General features: G+C 50.0%; 1 protein-coding gene across 2 annotated transcripts in view; it reads left to right on the top strand.

The window, feature by feature from the left end:
• TMEM132D (transmembrane protein 132D) overlaps positions 1-14453 on the top strand; it is a 551659-nt gene that overhangs the window by 368482 nt on the left and 168724 nt on the right. For both annotated transcript variants that reach the window (XM_045779212.2, XM_087857436.1), the window contains one exon: positions 10343-10526. In XM_045779212.2, the coding sequence (XP_045635168.2) occupies positions 10343-10526 (184 nt within the window). The remainder of the gene's footprint in view (positions 1-10342; positions 10527-14453) is intronic.

Genomic DNA, 14453 nt, shown 5'->3' with positions numbered 1-14453 from the left:
TGTCAACTAATAATCCTGTTTGCATTTTCCAATGAATGTAGAGCCTTCTTTCTACCCCAGCAGTTCGGCGGCATGCTTAAAGAGATCGTGGCCAGATAAAGAGAAATAGTCTCTGCTCATCATTTGTTCCAAGATCCCAGTGGATGGTGTTACATTTTTAGGGGCCTCGTGTGGCCTGCCCCAGTCCCAGCTCCGCCTCCCCAGAGACGTGGAGCTAAGGAGAGAGTGGACGGCATCCTCGTGACCTGTTTATGCAGACACGATGTGATCTCCATCTCCAACAGTCTGCAGCCCCGGCAAGAGTGCTCATGTGTCGGGGGCATACGAATTGGATTTCTTTTTGAGTGAAAAACTCCCAACAAAAAGAAACATATACAAATAAAAGGGCTCTCCATCCCCAAGTACATTTGAGAAAATGTCGTGATGCAGGAGTTAGCTTTACTCTTTTTTCCCCTGTATTTGTCTGCTGTGGAAGCTCTACCTGGCGTGGGGGGGACACTCGCAGATGGGAGTGGGTGGGTGGGGGCAGCTCCGGGACACGTCAAGGACATTGCACGTTAGATGGGATTTGCTTTTCTTTCCTGTTTCTGAATGAAGACCTTTGGGGCTTCTGATTGCTCATCATTCCCCCGTCCCCCCCCCCCCCGCCCCCCAGACTCCCTTTAACTCTGAAGTGTTGGAAGCCCTCTTTAACGGAGGACGACAAACACTCCGTCAAGGATCATTTAAAGTTAAATCTGGGTAAAAATAGAGGCTGCCATGCCATGGTAAAAAATCACTATAAATGAGGTTTGACTAGGGACTTACGTTTTACAAATGAAGCTTAAGACAGAGAAAATTGGGGTTTTTTCACCTTAAATAAGCAACAGTTATAATTAGAGCGATGGCTTTATTCTCGGATAAAGACGGAAATCAGTATTGAATGTGTAGGAGAGGTCATCTTTCAGGCAGGAAAAAACAGAAAAACTGTGTCTTGGTCAGTTTTGAAAAAGTGATCTAGATTTTTAGGGAATTTTCTCCAAGGCTTATCTCGTGCTTCCGTGAGTGCCAGCCTGGGTTTTTGAAGCGCCCGACTTGTCATTGTCTTTGTTAGTTTTCCCTTTCAGACACTAACAGGTTTGATTCCTGCCATGTCCTTGTTTGTCATCTTGTGCATGAATCAAAGGGTCCCAGCAGTGTTCGCCCAGATGCCATTCACAGATTTTATTAGATACGACATCTTTGAAAAGACGTGAGCTACCCCTGTGCAATGGATCCGTGTGGTGTTCGGTGTTATTATGTTACGAGTACAGCCAGCCATCCACGATGGCGTTTGTGACAGACACTTGCGATGCACACGTTAAGTGAGGAGAGATCGTTGTATGATGGCAACAGCACGTTACAGCACCCTTATCCCGATACAGGGAACCCGAGTATTTATCCCAGTATCCTCCGTGCCGTCGGTGTTTCCGTGGACCCCTTCGTGCTGCAGGGGAAGCCGGGCTGTTTGGACTGGCAGCTCCATCGTTACAGGGAGCAGGGAACACATCTGCGGCGTGTCTGCCTCGATGTAAAGCTGTAGTGGTAGGTGGGAGCCAGTGGGGACGGTCGCGGGGCAGGAAGACGGCGACTGCCAGCAGGACAGAACAGAAGCTCGTGTGTTCACGGCGAGCCTCAGCCCTGCCTGTTCCCCCACTGCCCACGAGCTCCAGCGTGCAACCCTGTTTCTTTCGTTTCTGCCCCGTCTACCCACATCCTCTCTGGTCCGCCTCTGGTCCATTCTCCACCCTCCAACCACAGTGATGTTTTCAAGCCACTGACCTTTGCTGAAAGCAGTTCGGTGCACCCGCATTTAGATACGGAGGACCCGGGGCTGTTTGAACGGGCAGGGATGTCCGGATGGGCCCCAGGATGCCCTGAGCACAGGAAACTTCGTTTGTGTTTCTAGGCAAGGGTTTATTCATTCATGGTTTGACTGCTTGACCCCTGGAGCCTCCTATACCAGAACCCAGCTGTGAGCCTCGCCAGGGAGGAGCTCTGTGCTGACACACAGGCTCCATGGGCCACCTTCGTCACGAGAACAAGTTAGAACTAAGCTGAGGTTGCACAGTCGAAAACATCCAGAGGAGGGTCAGGAATTGCTTGGCTGGGAAGATGGTGGCCACGTTTCCAGGAGAGACCCTTCTTGGGTTGACCTCCTGACTGCAGTCTTTCCTGACCCCCACTCATCTGCAGACTGATTTGGAGAGTCCTCCTTCCCCATTCCCATTGCAAACCCACCCAGCATCCCCTGGTCAGGAACCCCAAACTGGGTGGTGAGATAGAGGGCGGGCATCATCACACATTTCAGGGGGGCCTTTCTCACTTTCCCCCTGTAGAAAGAGCACATAATCACTGCTCGCTCCCCTTCTCCCCTTCTCCCCTTCAAAAGCACCCATGCCTTGGCTGGTATCCCCATCCTTATTCTGTCCACCCCCCATCTCCATCCCCATTGACCTACACTCACACCCTTACCTGGAGGAGCTCAGTGCTGAAAGCAGGGGTGCGGCTGGCAGGAAGAGAGGACAGGGCCAGTTCTGACAAGAGCCCCACCTGATTCAGAGAAGGACACCTGTGTGGCAGGTCTGTGCGTCTCTTTAGGGAGTGTGGGGAGTGGTTTGGCTGTCACACCCACTAGGGTCTGCTACTGGGACTTAGAGGGCAGAGCTCAGATGTCCTGGGGTGTGTGGGGGATCCCCCAAGGAAACGTTGCCCCTGACCCTGCTTGATATTCTCATGTTCACTAGACATTTCTGCAGGACTCATCACACATCTCAAAGAATGTCACCTCTTTTTTTCATTTTTTCCCCATGACAACAGTCCATAACTTGGCTTAGCCTCTTTTTCCTAGTTCTGTTAAGGTCATCTTGTTCTTTGTTATCTTTTTTTTTTTTTTTTGTTCTTTGTTATCTTATACAATAAATCTGGTCTGTGAATTCTTATCCTAATTGCAGCTTTAATTCCCGGGCTGTGCATACACCTGTCTCTTTCATTTTACTGTTCTTCTTACATAGAACACTCTCAGATCAACACTTAAATCCAAATTTATTCACTTGCGGTGGAAATAAATATTTGACTACCTCATAATATCATCTACTGAAGATATTCCCAAGCATTTACCCATTGAAGAGACAAATGTTCTTTTATTATTTTTAAAGTTTTAAAATGAGCTCCCATTTCTCTGATGATAAAGGGCAGAGATTGGCACTTTCCCCGTAAGGGGTGAGATACTAAATATTTTAGGCTTTGTAGGCCATATACTTTCTATGCTACATGTCCTTTTATTCTTTGATAACAACGTTTAGAAATGTAAAAACCTTTTTAGCCCAGGCTCTGTGCGTAAACAAACCATGGTTTGCTGATGTGAAAAGACAACACTGCGTGTGAACTAGAAAGCCTTGCACGGTCTCCCTCTGCCCATCCTTCAGCTGCATCTCACAGCTCAATTGCTGGCCCGTGGGTGCTCCGGCCACCCTGGTTTCTTGTGTTCCCTGCAACACGTCCTGTCCCTCCAAGCACAGGGCATTGGTACATGCAGGTCCCGGTTTCTGGGACTCTGAATTCCTGCCCATCCTCCCTAGAAAGCACAGCCCGAGCCATGCTCCTGGGGGGAATCAGCCTTACCTCCCTGACTCCACTGGAGCTCTCAAAAATCTCACCAGTACTGCTGCTTCTCATGCTTCTCATCTTTTTTACCAGTTTACGTTGGTTGATATGATCATTTATTTAGTATTGATCTTCCCCATCAGACCGTATTCACCACAGGAGCAAAAGTCTTGAGCAATGTGCTCTTGGGGGGCTTGCAGGGAGCCTGCTTGATGGCCTTTGCCAGTTTTCATGGTGTTGGTTCTCCCAACACTGCCGATCTCAAGCTCCCAAAATGGCGTCACTGAATGTGGAGGTGGGAAGGGATGTGCGGGGCCCGCGCGGTCTGGGCACCGCGGGATCTTTACGTGTTAAAGCCGACCTTTGCATGTGAGTCCCCGTAGCCTAACACGGTATCCAACAACCTCTGCGACTGGATGGATGAATGAAGTGCAGGATGGGAGCAAGGAAGAAAGGAGCACGCCTTGGTCCAAGCTGTGGCTCTCCATTTTTCTTTTCCAGAATAACTCTGGTTACCAGACCTCAGAGTCTTATAAGGTGGAAATAGAGGACATGAGAAGACAAATTTATGGTGACAAAAATCTCATTATAAAGTACATACATTAAGGGATCGTGCATATTTTACTTCCTAATGAAAGGTTTTTATTCTGAAAATGCTAATGAAAAAGTTAGGAAAAAAGACATCAGTAATGGGAAACTTGAATACTGGGATCATGTCTAAGAAGAAACAATTTGTTTGAGTAATATCCTCGTCTTCATCTTGAAAATGAGGTGTGGAGGGGGGAGGGGAAGGGAGGCTCGAGCGTTTGGGAGACACCTGGGGACCCGTGTCTGTGTCTGGAGCGGATTTCCGAAATGCCGTGGCGGACGATGGCTCGGTCTGGAGGCCTCCTCCGAGGTGAGCAGGCGATGCTGAGGATCCGGAGGGATGGCTCCTTTGCGCACCCCCGCCCCCAAGTCCTCGTTTCTCTTCTGTTGCCAGAATCTCTCATTTCTCACCTAGCATCAGCATCGCCGGTCACCTTTGGTGTCCTCCTTGCTTTCAAAACTCCTTCAGTTTCCCTAGAAGCAGATCTTGAGACAAGGACTTGCATGCAAGTGATGTATGAAGGAAGTGCCCAGGAGAGACTGAAAAGAGACCAGGGAAAGGAGAACAGATAGGGAAGAGCCCAAGCATGTGAAGGGTGGCTCCAGCCTGACCCCATGGGGAGACTCTGGGCTGTGAGCCGTGCTCCTGACCCACCCAGCTAGAGACGAGGGAGCTGGGCTTTCACCTCCAGCATCACTAGCCTCTGGCTGAGCACCCCCTCCCAGGGACAGAAACCCCTGGCACTTGGAGCTCTCTGCAATTGGGCAAGGTGGTTTGGGAAACTCAAGAAAGAAAGGCATCCAGGGGTGGTGACAGGTAGGTGTGATTAGGAACAAAAGTACTCACAAGGCAGAGGTTAGGCATATAGACACGATGCAGGTGGTGTGAGGAGATAGTCTGCCCAGTGGTAGATGAGTGTCCTTCACATGACCTCTAGGGAACATTCTGGATTGTTGGGAGCACATCTCAAACTGCTTTCCAAGTTCACAGCCATTAAGATACTAGCCTCACCTCCTCTCTGGCTTTCCTTTTGTTCTCAGAAATTTTATCCACTTATCTTTGAGAGCACCATCTGGAAAAGCCTATTTGGAAATGGAATTTCACTGTCTGCTTCCTCCCCTACACCCCACCAGCTTCCCCGCAACACTCACACTCACCCTGGGAGCCAGTCGCCCGCGTGGGTGGTGGCAAAGTGAGGTTCGATCATTGGCATTCGTTTCAAGGACCCACCATAACGTGTTGGTTTTCTGATCTGGAAGAAGACTGCAGCTAGCTTTCAGATGCATTGACCTGCATCTCAAATACTCAGTTCTAGATGGTTCTCATACGACCAGGTCCGTGTCTACATGGTTTCTTATTCCTCAAATAGATGGTAGGCTCTCCTAGCTGAAGCTGTAGCTGCCACATCTCTATTTGGATTTGTAGACACATCGTAGGACTAGAAGAGTTGGCAGAGGACCCTAAAGGCAGCCTGATATCAAAGTATCTTGTTACAAACATGTCCCAGCTTTGCTTGTCCTGAATTTATTTGAGGCATTGGGTACTGAACTATGTTCTACCAGGGGACGGGAAGTTGCTGTCCTCGATCTTCATTGCTAATAAGCATGCCTGTCGCCACAGAGCAAGAGGTGGGAGCGTAATCACGTAGGGATCAAGAGTGGGCATTCTGCGTTCACATCTTCTGTCTCCTTCTCCTGTTCGTTGGGTGAGCCTCGCTGAACCTAGGTTCTCGTCTACAAACTGGCAGTTAATCAGTTATTTACTGGGACACTGTGAGGATTACATGTGGGCATAAGACCTAAAAAGCCCTTAAAAACAGTGTTTGACACATTCAAAGTGCTCGATGTAGGCTGGTTCTTGCATCATCTGGAGAAAGAGGTAACTATCTTAAAGGAAGATTTTTCTTTTGAAAACGATGTCCTTTTTGGCCTTGGGATCTGCTGAGGTGGTCTTGCAGAGCCTCAAGTTTTGTTTCCTTCCTTGTGTTCCTGAGGCATGGCCCTGGGGGTTGCGGTCACTGTCTGTGCCTGAGAGCCTTGTGTGTGCTTCCCTTAAATTTCGCGAAGCCTCAGAGTGTGTCATGAGGTCCGCAGCTGTCCTTTGTCCGTTTGAAGAAAGCCCTTCCTAGTGAAAAGGTTTAGAGCCTGAACCCATGGCACAAAAGGGTCCGGGTAAGGGGAGGTTGTTGAGGAATGGGAAGAGCTCTCCAAACCAGGGAGATGGGGCTCCTCTCTGTAGGGAAGACAGGCTGCAGGAAGGTGCTTCCCAGCCCACATGGATGGAGCCAGCCCTCAGGGATTGGACGTGCCCATGAGGTGAGAGGCTGCATCCCTCCTCGGCTCCCTGTCACCTGTCAGCTGCAAGCAAGACAGGGCAGGGAGGTGGCTTCTTGGCTTGCTGATGCTGGTAGTGCCCATGCCCAGAAGGCTGGCAGGTCCCTAAGCTGGATGGAGCCCTCAGCCGCTCCGTGCAAATCCTGCCCGACTCAACAGGACTGCCGTCCTGAAGGAAGCTCACACATGGAGCCCATCCTCACTGCTCATTATTTGACTGGGCTATGGGGCCAGGAGACGAAGGAGGCTGGAGGGGTAGGGCTGTGTCCCGGGCCATCAGAAGTGTCGTCTGGACACGTCAGTTTTATCCACCCCCTGGGCCTCCTTGGCTGGAATTCTGTTCCTGTCCCTCCTCACTGCGCGCTCATGGGCATCTGAACCCTTCTTCACAGCTCACCTGTGCCTTCCCTGATTTTACTAGCCATACCTCCCCGTCTGCTAACTCCATACATTCTACTTCTAATACCTTCATATCCTACTTCCCAGAGCGCCAATGTCCACATAATTAAGCCTGCATAAACCTGACTTGGTTGTTCATAGTCCTGACTGCGTGGTAGGATCACCTGGGTAAAAAAAGACAGACAGACGGGTGGAAGGAAGGAACGAAGGGGGAGAGAGAGAAATGAGACTGGTGCCTGGCCCCGCCCTGGAGCAACAGGGAAGCTGTGGGAGTGTGTGTGGTCATTGGTTAAATTATAAAGTCCCCCCGGCAGTACTCATGCACGGGCGAGGTGAAAACCACTCAGACGGACTGTATGATCGTTTACTTAACCTCCCGTGTTTATGCGCTGTACCACCATAGATGCCGTTCTGATGAACACCAGGCATCAGACTCTGTGCTGGGCACAACGTGGAACAAATACGCGTAGCCCCTCTTCAGGACCCTTACAGTTAAACCCGCAAACTGCAAAGGTGCAGCCCTTAGCTTCACAGTTAAACACGAACAAATGATAAATATTGCCGTATACGCAAGCGTTCTAGAATCCTGCACGCGTTAACCATTTGCAAAGTGGTATTACAATTCAAGTTTCCGCTGATCCAAGTCACACAGGATGAGCTATTCCAAAGCTGGATCACCGTACGCAGAACTTACCAACGAAATTCCAAAGCTGGATCACCGTACGCAGAACTTACCAATGAAATTCCAAAGCTGGATCACCGTACGCAGAACTTACCAACGAAATTCCAAAGCTGGATCACCGTACGCAGAACTTACCAACGAAATGATCGGGAATGTGCTCCACAGCCCGACTGCATCAGGACCTCCGAGAAGCCCATGCAAGCTAATGAATGGTTAAGAACAACACACAGTTGCACACAGTTTCAGGATCCACAAGCCTGCTGTGGTCCCCAGGTTAAGAATTCCCAACGTAGGGAGCTTTCATCACCACATCAAAGAGAGGAGAGTCAGCTCAAAAGCGACTGTGTTTCTTACACATCTTGGCCAGGCAAGGGATCTGAAGGAAAAGGGGAAAAAGAACTTGATAGAAAACCTGGCAGGGTTACCGAATGAGTAAAACTAGATGAAATAAGTAGAGCCCTTTTTAAAGTATAGTTGTTGTTTGTACGGCTAGCTCTTGCAGAAGGGAAAGGATTCAAATCTGTGGAGAGAGTTACAAATGCATTCCCGGTAGAGCGAACTCCGGGAGCAAACATACGGGCTGGGGCCACAAAGAAGCCAGTATTCCCGTGGAGCGAGGATTGCTCAGTCTGGCTGGAGGTGAGGGCACCTCGGCGGACATGGGAGGACAGAAAGCCGTGTGGACAGTAGGGTCAGGTTTCTGCTGCACAGGAGTTCCCATAATGCCTTGGCCGTGGAGTTGAGCTCCTGATCAGCGTTGCCTGGTCTGTTCTGTGAGTCTCCCTCTCCCAGTGGGAGACAGAGCAGGCGGGGCTCAGGACCCCGGAAGAAGGGTTTGCCGGCTCCCGAACGGGGAGGAAACGCCAGCGTTCTTGCAAGTTCCAGAACCAGAAAGGTGTGTGCTAGCATCCTGACCTCGGGATTCCTCTGCCTGTGGAAGCTCTGGGTAGAGGCTCCAAGTAGACAGAGGCCAACGCTTGTCACAGCCACCGATGCTCAAAGAGTTAAGCTGCTTTCCTTCAGAGGCCGAGAGAGAGAGGTCCTGTGGGATCGAAACACCAGCTGCCCTGTTCTCCCCGATCCCTGCTCACTGTCCACCACCCCACCCTACTCCTGCTCCACGCCCCAGGGCTGCCGGAGCAGAAGGTCAGCCTCTCTGGTCCAGTCGGACTCTTTCCTTCCCTGGGGCGGTCCCCTGACCTCAGTCCTCTGTGCCTCGTCCGCCTGCCCAACTCCTCTTCCTTCTTCTCCTCTTCCTCCTGTTCTTCCTCCTCCTCCTCCCCTTCCTCCTCTTCCCCTTCCTCCTTCTCCCCTTCCTCCTCCTCTTCCCCTTCCACCTCCTCCTCTTCTTCCTCTTCTTCCTCCCCCCCCCACCCGCCTCCTTTCATTAGAGCCTCCCCTGGTGTTCAAGTATCCCATCTCATCCCCTACTTTTTAAAAAAAGATTTTTATTTATTTATTTGACAGAGAGAGAGGCATCAAGAGAGGGAACACAAGCAGGGGAGTGGGAGAGGGAAAAGCAGGCTCCCAGCGGAGCAGGGAGTCCGATGCGGGGCTCGATCCTAGGACGCTGGGATCATGACTTGAGCCTAAGGCAGACGCTTCACGACCGAGCCATCCAGGCACCCGCTCTCTCATCCCCTACTTCGAGAAGAAAGCCGCCTAAAAGCCCCACTGTCGTCTCTGAGCTGCTCACTGGGTCTGACGGTGTGCTGAGCATGTCTCGGTGGCTCTGTGTGTGTGTAGCTGTGTGTGTAAAAGGCCCAACCTCATGGTCCGGAGCGTCAGACGTCAGTGATCAGCTGGCACTTATGTGACATTTGAATCTTCAGAGGCACGTCTGGTGGGTGGGAGTCGCTTTGGCCACTAAGGCTTAAAGCATCTGTCGTAGCTGTCTCCTGCGTTCGTCCTCACCCGTGTGCGCGTTCCTCACCTCTTCCCTCAGGGACTGGCTGGCCCCACACGCACCTTTTTTCCACCCACGATATAGAAGGGCCGGCATTTTGTGAAAGGGGACTACGAAGAGGCAGAAGAGGGAGCCAGTTAATTAAACTCATGTAAATTGCAACAAAAATCATCCTGATAATCTCCCTTGGATTCGTTTCCAGATGCATGTTTATAGGAAAACCCAGAATGTCCAAAAACTAATCGTTACAATGACTCCTGTCTCCAGGTGACATCTGGCTGCTTCCCTGTGCTTCTCCGCCTGCGCCCCGTGGCCTCACTGTCCTGTCCCTGCCTCACCTCTGTGCCTCTGCAGCTCTGTCTCAGCACCACTGGCGAGCAAAGCCTCATCCCCCTCAGACACCTGTAAAATTCTGTGCATCCACTTTGAACCGACGACTGACTATGGCTTTGGAAAATCCAATATAAGCAGCATATAGATTCCGGGAAGTGATGGAAAGAGTCCTAATCTCCTAGATGGATAGAGGGGAGGAAAGCGTTTAGGAAATGTAATCAGCACTTTTCATAGCTGTCCACAGGCACCTGCCCTGGGAAGCCGAGCAGCCCTGGGGAGAGCTGGTGTCTGAGACCAGCCAGTGCCACGGACCGTGTTGAAGATGGCGTGGGTTTTTTTGATGTCGCGTCTCTGAAACACTCTTCACAGGGATGATAGGAACCCACACATGGGCGCAGACACACGTAGAAATGACAGGTGTTACCCACTGCCTGCCACACTCCAGTTGCTCACAGTTGTTCTCTGCTTCTCTCCAGTGTGGATGGAGCCTCCTATGAAGTCATGCAGATCGACGTGGAAATAGAGGAGCCCAGTGACCCGCCGGCCACACAGCTTGTCACGTGGCAGGTGGAGTATCCAGGAGACATCACGTCTGACTTGGGTGTATCCAAGATCTACGTGAGTCACAAGGACCTGATGGGCGTCATCCCGCTGGCCATGGTAAGAATGCCCCTGCTTTGGGTTATTAATACAGAACCGGAGGGAAAGAAAGGCTCCATGCTGTCACCCAGACTTGGTGGGGACGTGTCCGTGAACCAAGAACCAGGATGGGGGCGGGGCACGTGAACCTAAGTCCACTACAAAAGGCTGAGTCTAAGAAATATATTGTCTCTAAATACTATTTTCAGAATATTATTTAGAAAATCATCAAACTCCAGGTATTAGACTTGGATCTTCCATTATTTGAAAATTAGCAGTCATTTAATAACTGTGTTTCTGTCGTACAACGTGGACTTTAAGAATCTCAAATACACGTACCTGCCGAGACCAAATAGATCAAGTATGGGAGGGAGATGTGGCAGGTGACGCGGCCGACACCTGCCCCGTCATAAGGCTGCCGCTAGTACTTAGCACGTAGGAAAGCCAGCGTGGGGAGCCACGTTCTCTAAGTTCTTAAGATCTACCAATTTTCCAAGGAAGCCATAAATCTAGTTTGAATGTGAAATGTCAACTTATTCGTGTTGGCAGCTAATTAAAGATAAGTGAAACACTACATAGGAAAGTGGTAACTATATTCATTAATAGGACATCTGTTTACAACTTGGAAAAGATTGGAGACTGTCAGTCTGTCTGGGTGTTCTCTAGGATTCGTGGAACAGAGATGGGCTCTCCTCCTTGAAGGGCCAGCCCTGCTTTGTCCTATAGTGCCTGTGGGAAGACCCGTCATCCGCGTTCCCTTACGAAGCACACCGATGCCCCGTGGAGCTCTACTTTTCCTCAGACTCTTCAGGAGCTCCTACAAAGGAATAATGCATTTTTTAAATGTGAATTTTCACAGTGCAAAAGCTTGGGTCTGTTCGTCTGTCGACAATAATGTGAGCTTTCTGCTGTTACGAAAATACTTTTCCTGTCAGAAGTGAAGCATGAGTGGACCTGTCCGTTGACTGCCCGGTGTCTCCTCTCTGCCGTCTGTTAGAAAATATTGACAAGTGTTATTATAGACTGCAGAAAGAGCCTCAGGAATCAATCTTTCAATAAAAGGCAGCATGGACAGTTGCCTGGTGACAGCAAGTTAGTTATTCTGCTGTTCATCAGGAAATGTAAAAGTGCTTGGGGTACCTCTGTTGATAAGGGCTCCCGTTAACGATTTCTTTTATTTCGAAGACATCGAGCTTCCCCTGGTGCCTCGTTTCACGTGTGAGGGTAGCATTCCTTCAGCTCTTAGTGAGTGCTTCTGTTACTGGGGATGACAAGACCATTTGTCTTGAATAAGGAATTACTTGAATTTGCTCCTTTTCAGCATCTTTGGTCAGATGAGCTGTTTGCAAGACTCGGAACAGATTCCATGGCTTTGCTCGGTGTAGGTTAACCTCCTGTTCGATTCCCACACTCAGCATTTCCCCCACCTCACAGGTCCCTGATGCCCCGTCGCTTATCCCAAAGCCCGGTGGTCTCCATAGCCCACGTGAATCCCTACTCCGACAAGGCCCGCCTCCTTCCTCTGCTGGTCTCCTACCATTCTCGCCTTACCTCGCCCGTCTAGCTGCAGTGGACACAGTGCTGTGACACTGTGTGATGGCAGAGCCAACACCTCGTTGGCCCTTGAATCCATTGGGAGTTGCGTTTGGTTGAAAGTGAGAGAGCTCCTCACCCACCCAGTCTACTTTAGTCCAGCCAATGGTGGCTTAAATACATAGGTGTTTCTTTTTTCACATACAGGAGCTCCTAAGGTTGGTGGTGTAGTTTGGTATGGTGCCCCATGCCACCCGAGACCCAAGCTCCATCTCTCTTTCTGCCTCAGCAGTTTGACAGCATGAATTCCATGCTCATGGTTACCTTAGGATTCCAAGATGGATGCTGGGGTGCCGACCGACTTATCCATACACTGTAGACCAGAGAAAGTAAGAAATACAGGAGCTCAAATGTGGCCAGTTACTTTTCCCTTTCAAGAAGCAAGGATCCAACATAATATTTCTATATTTAGCAAACACTCAGTCATATGACCATACCTAGATGAAAGGAAGGCTGGTTAATCTTTATTTTAGCATGGCTCATTGCTTAGACTCTGTTACAAGGAAACAAAAAAGAAAATATGTCAAGGCAACGAGAAGATTTATAACAGTCCTCCTTCATTTCTACATAAGGAAGCTGAGGCTCGGAGGGTTCACGCGTCTTGGCACCTGAGGGTTTTCCATTCTGCACTGATCTTTCGGGAACTCCTAGAAGCAAAAGCACATAACTGAATCCTAGCCTCCGCTTGCGAGCTCTGCAGGCATGCCTACGCACGGTGCCTCGTTTCCCCATCTCAAGGGGGAGAAAGAGACAACACCTACTCAGGTTGTTGTAAGGATAGAGTCGTAACTCAAGAGTGCCTGGGACAGTGTCCAGTCCAGAGCAAACATACAGTACATGGTAGCTCTTATTATGTCCGTTTAACCTGTGGATGCAAGGTATAAACCGTACCCTGACAATAATATTGCAGATTCTTTCAGGAAGGGGATTTGGGTCGAGTCCCCACATTTCATGACGTAAGAGCAGTGGTAGACTATGGGTAGGTGCTCACGGATTCTTGAACTGAGTTGAATGAATTGGATTAGAACACTTTTGGTCTGATGACGTTTTGCTAGTAATCTTGGAGCATCTTCCTCTGGAACTGAGGGTGAAGTCGTAAGGATCCCGACTCCCCAGTGTTTCATATTTGGAGAGTTCTGAGGCTTCCTTCCCACGAAGGCTGCTTCATTTCACCTTTGACTGGATTGGTAAAAGAACTTCGGCCATTTTTAGGGAGATTGCCCTCATTAGATGAACTTTTTGCCATTTCATTTCATTTTTACTCTGTCTTTGGTCACCATATGTTCATTGGGGGATGTTTGAAGGAGATCTGATATCGATGTGTCTCTTCATCTGTTCAGCTGTGTCACACGTTCTTGAGATATTAGAGCAACAGGAGGAAAGCCAGCTCACCAAGACCATGATGAGTGAGGAGGAGATGCTCTGGGTTGAGATCACGGTCACTGAGCACTCGTAAGCTAGAAGAGGCGTGGATCTTCGAGCGTGACCGGAAGCCACTGCAAGGCTCTCGGCAGAGAGTCACGTGACCCGTGTGTATTTTTAGAAGAGCACCCCAGCTGTAGGTGGAGAATAGATTTGGGAGAGCAAGAGAGATGTCAGAGAGAGTTAGGGCCTGTCCTTTGGCTGTTGTCAAATAACTGTGACCTAATGAACATGGCATTCACTCGTCCCTAACATGTCCTGTAGGAGTGTGAGCAGCCTGGGGATTATCAGATGCCTCTAGGGACTTAGGACATGGCCTCCCTCTATCCTATGGCCAAGTGACCCCAAGGGTACCGGCCTCAGCCCCATGGCTTGGATTGTTAATAACCATGTTCCTGTGGCAGCCAGCAGGCACAGGCAGACGGGCGGAAGGAGAATGTGCTCCTCTCCATCCAGGACATGACCCGTCCCTGAATGCAGCACCTCTGCTCCCAGCCCGTCAGCTGTGAGCTCCGCCGAGGGACCACCTCTAGCTGCAGGGGAGGTGGGAGGGTGAGCTTTATCCCGGGAGGTCATGTGTCCAGCTACAAGTATTTAATGGTGGACGAAGGAAAGAACACTGACGCCATCCTGGATGGCCCCAGGGGCTGAGCTAAGGACAGTGGAGAAGTGGGGAGAAATGGCGAGGTGCACACTTCAGGCACATCTTAGTAGGTAGATGATTGGACTGTCCCATGAGCTGGACATAGGTGTGAAGGAAAGATGGGAGAAAACACCCACGAGTTCTAGTTCTAGGCTCATTCAAAGAGCTTCCCTTGTATCTCCATGATCTACACACAAGCCTAAGATGCCAAAGAGATCTTCTATTATGAAGTATCTTATGGCTTCCAGTTTTCCACAAAAATCGTTACACACATCTCCGATTGATCCCTG

The sequence above is a fragment of the Ursus americanus genome, chromosome 30, assembly GCF_024610735.1.
Source record: "Ursus americanus isolate L20-20 chromosome 30, mUrsAme1.1.p, whole genome shotgun sequence".
Lineage (NCBI taxonomy): Eukaryota > Metazoa > Chordata > Mammalia > Carnivora > Ursidae > Ursus > Ursus americanus.
Note: the sequence above shows the minus strand (reverse complement) of the source record. Positions and strands in the feature narration are given on the sequence as shown.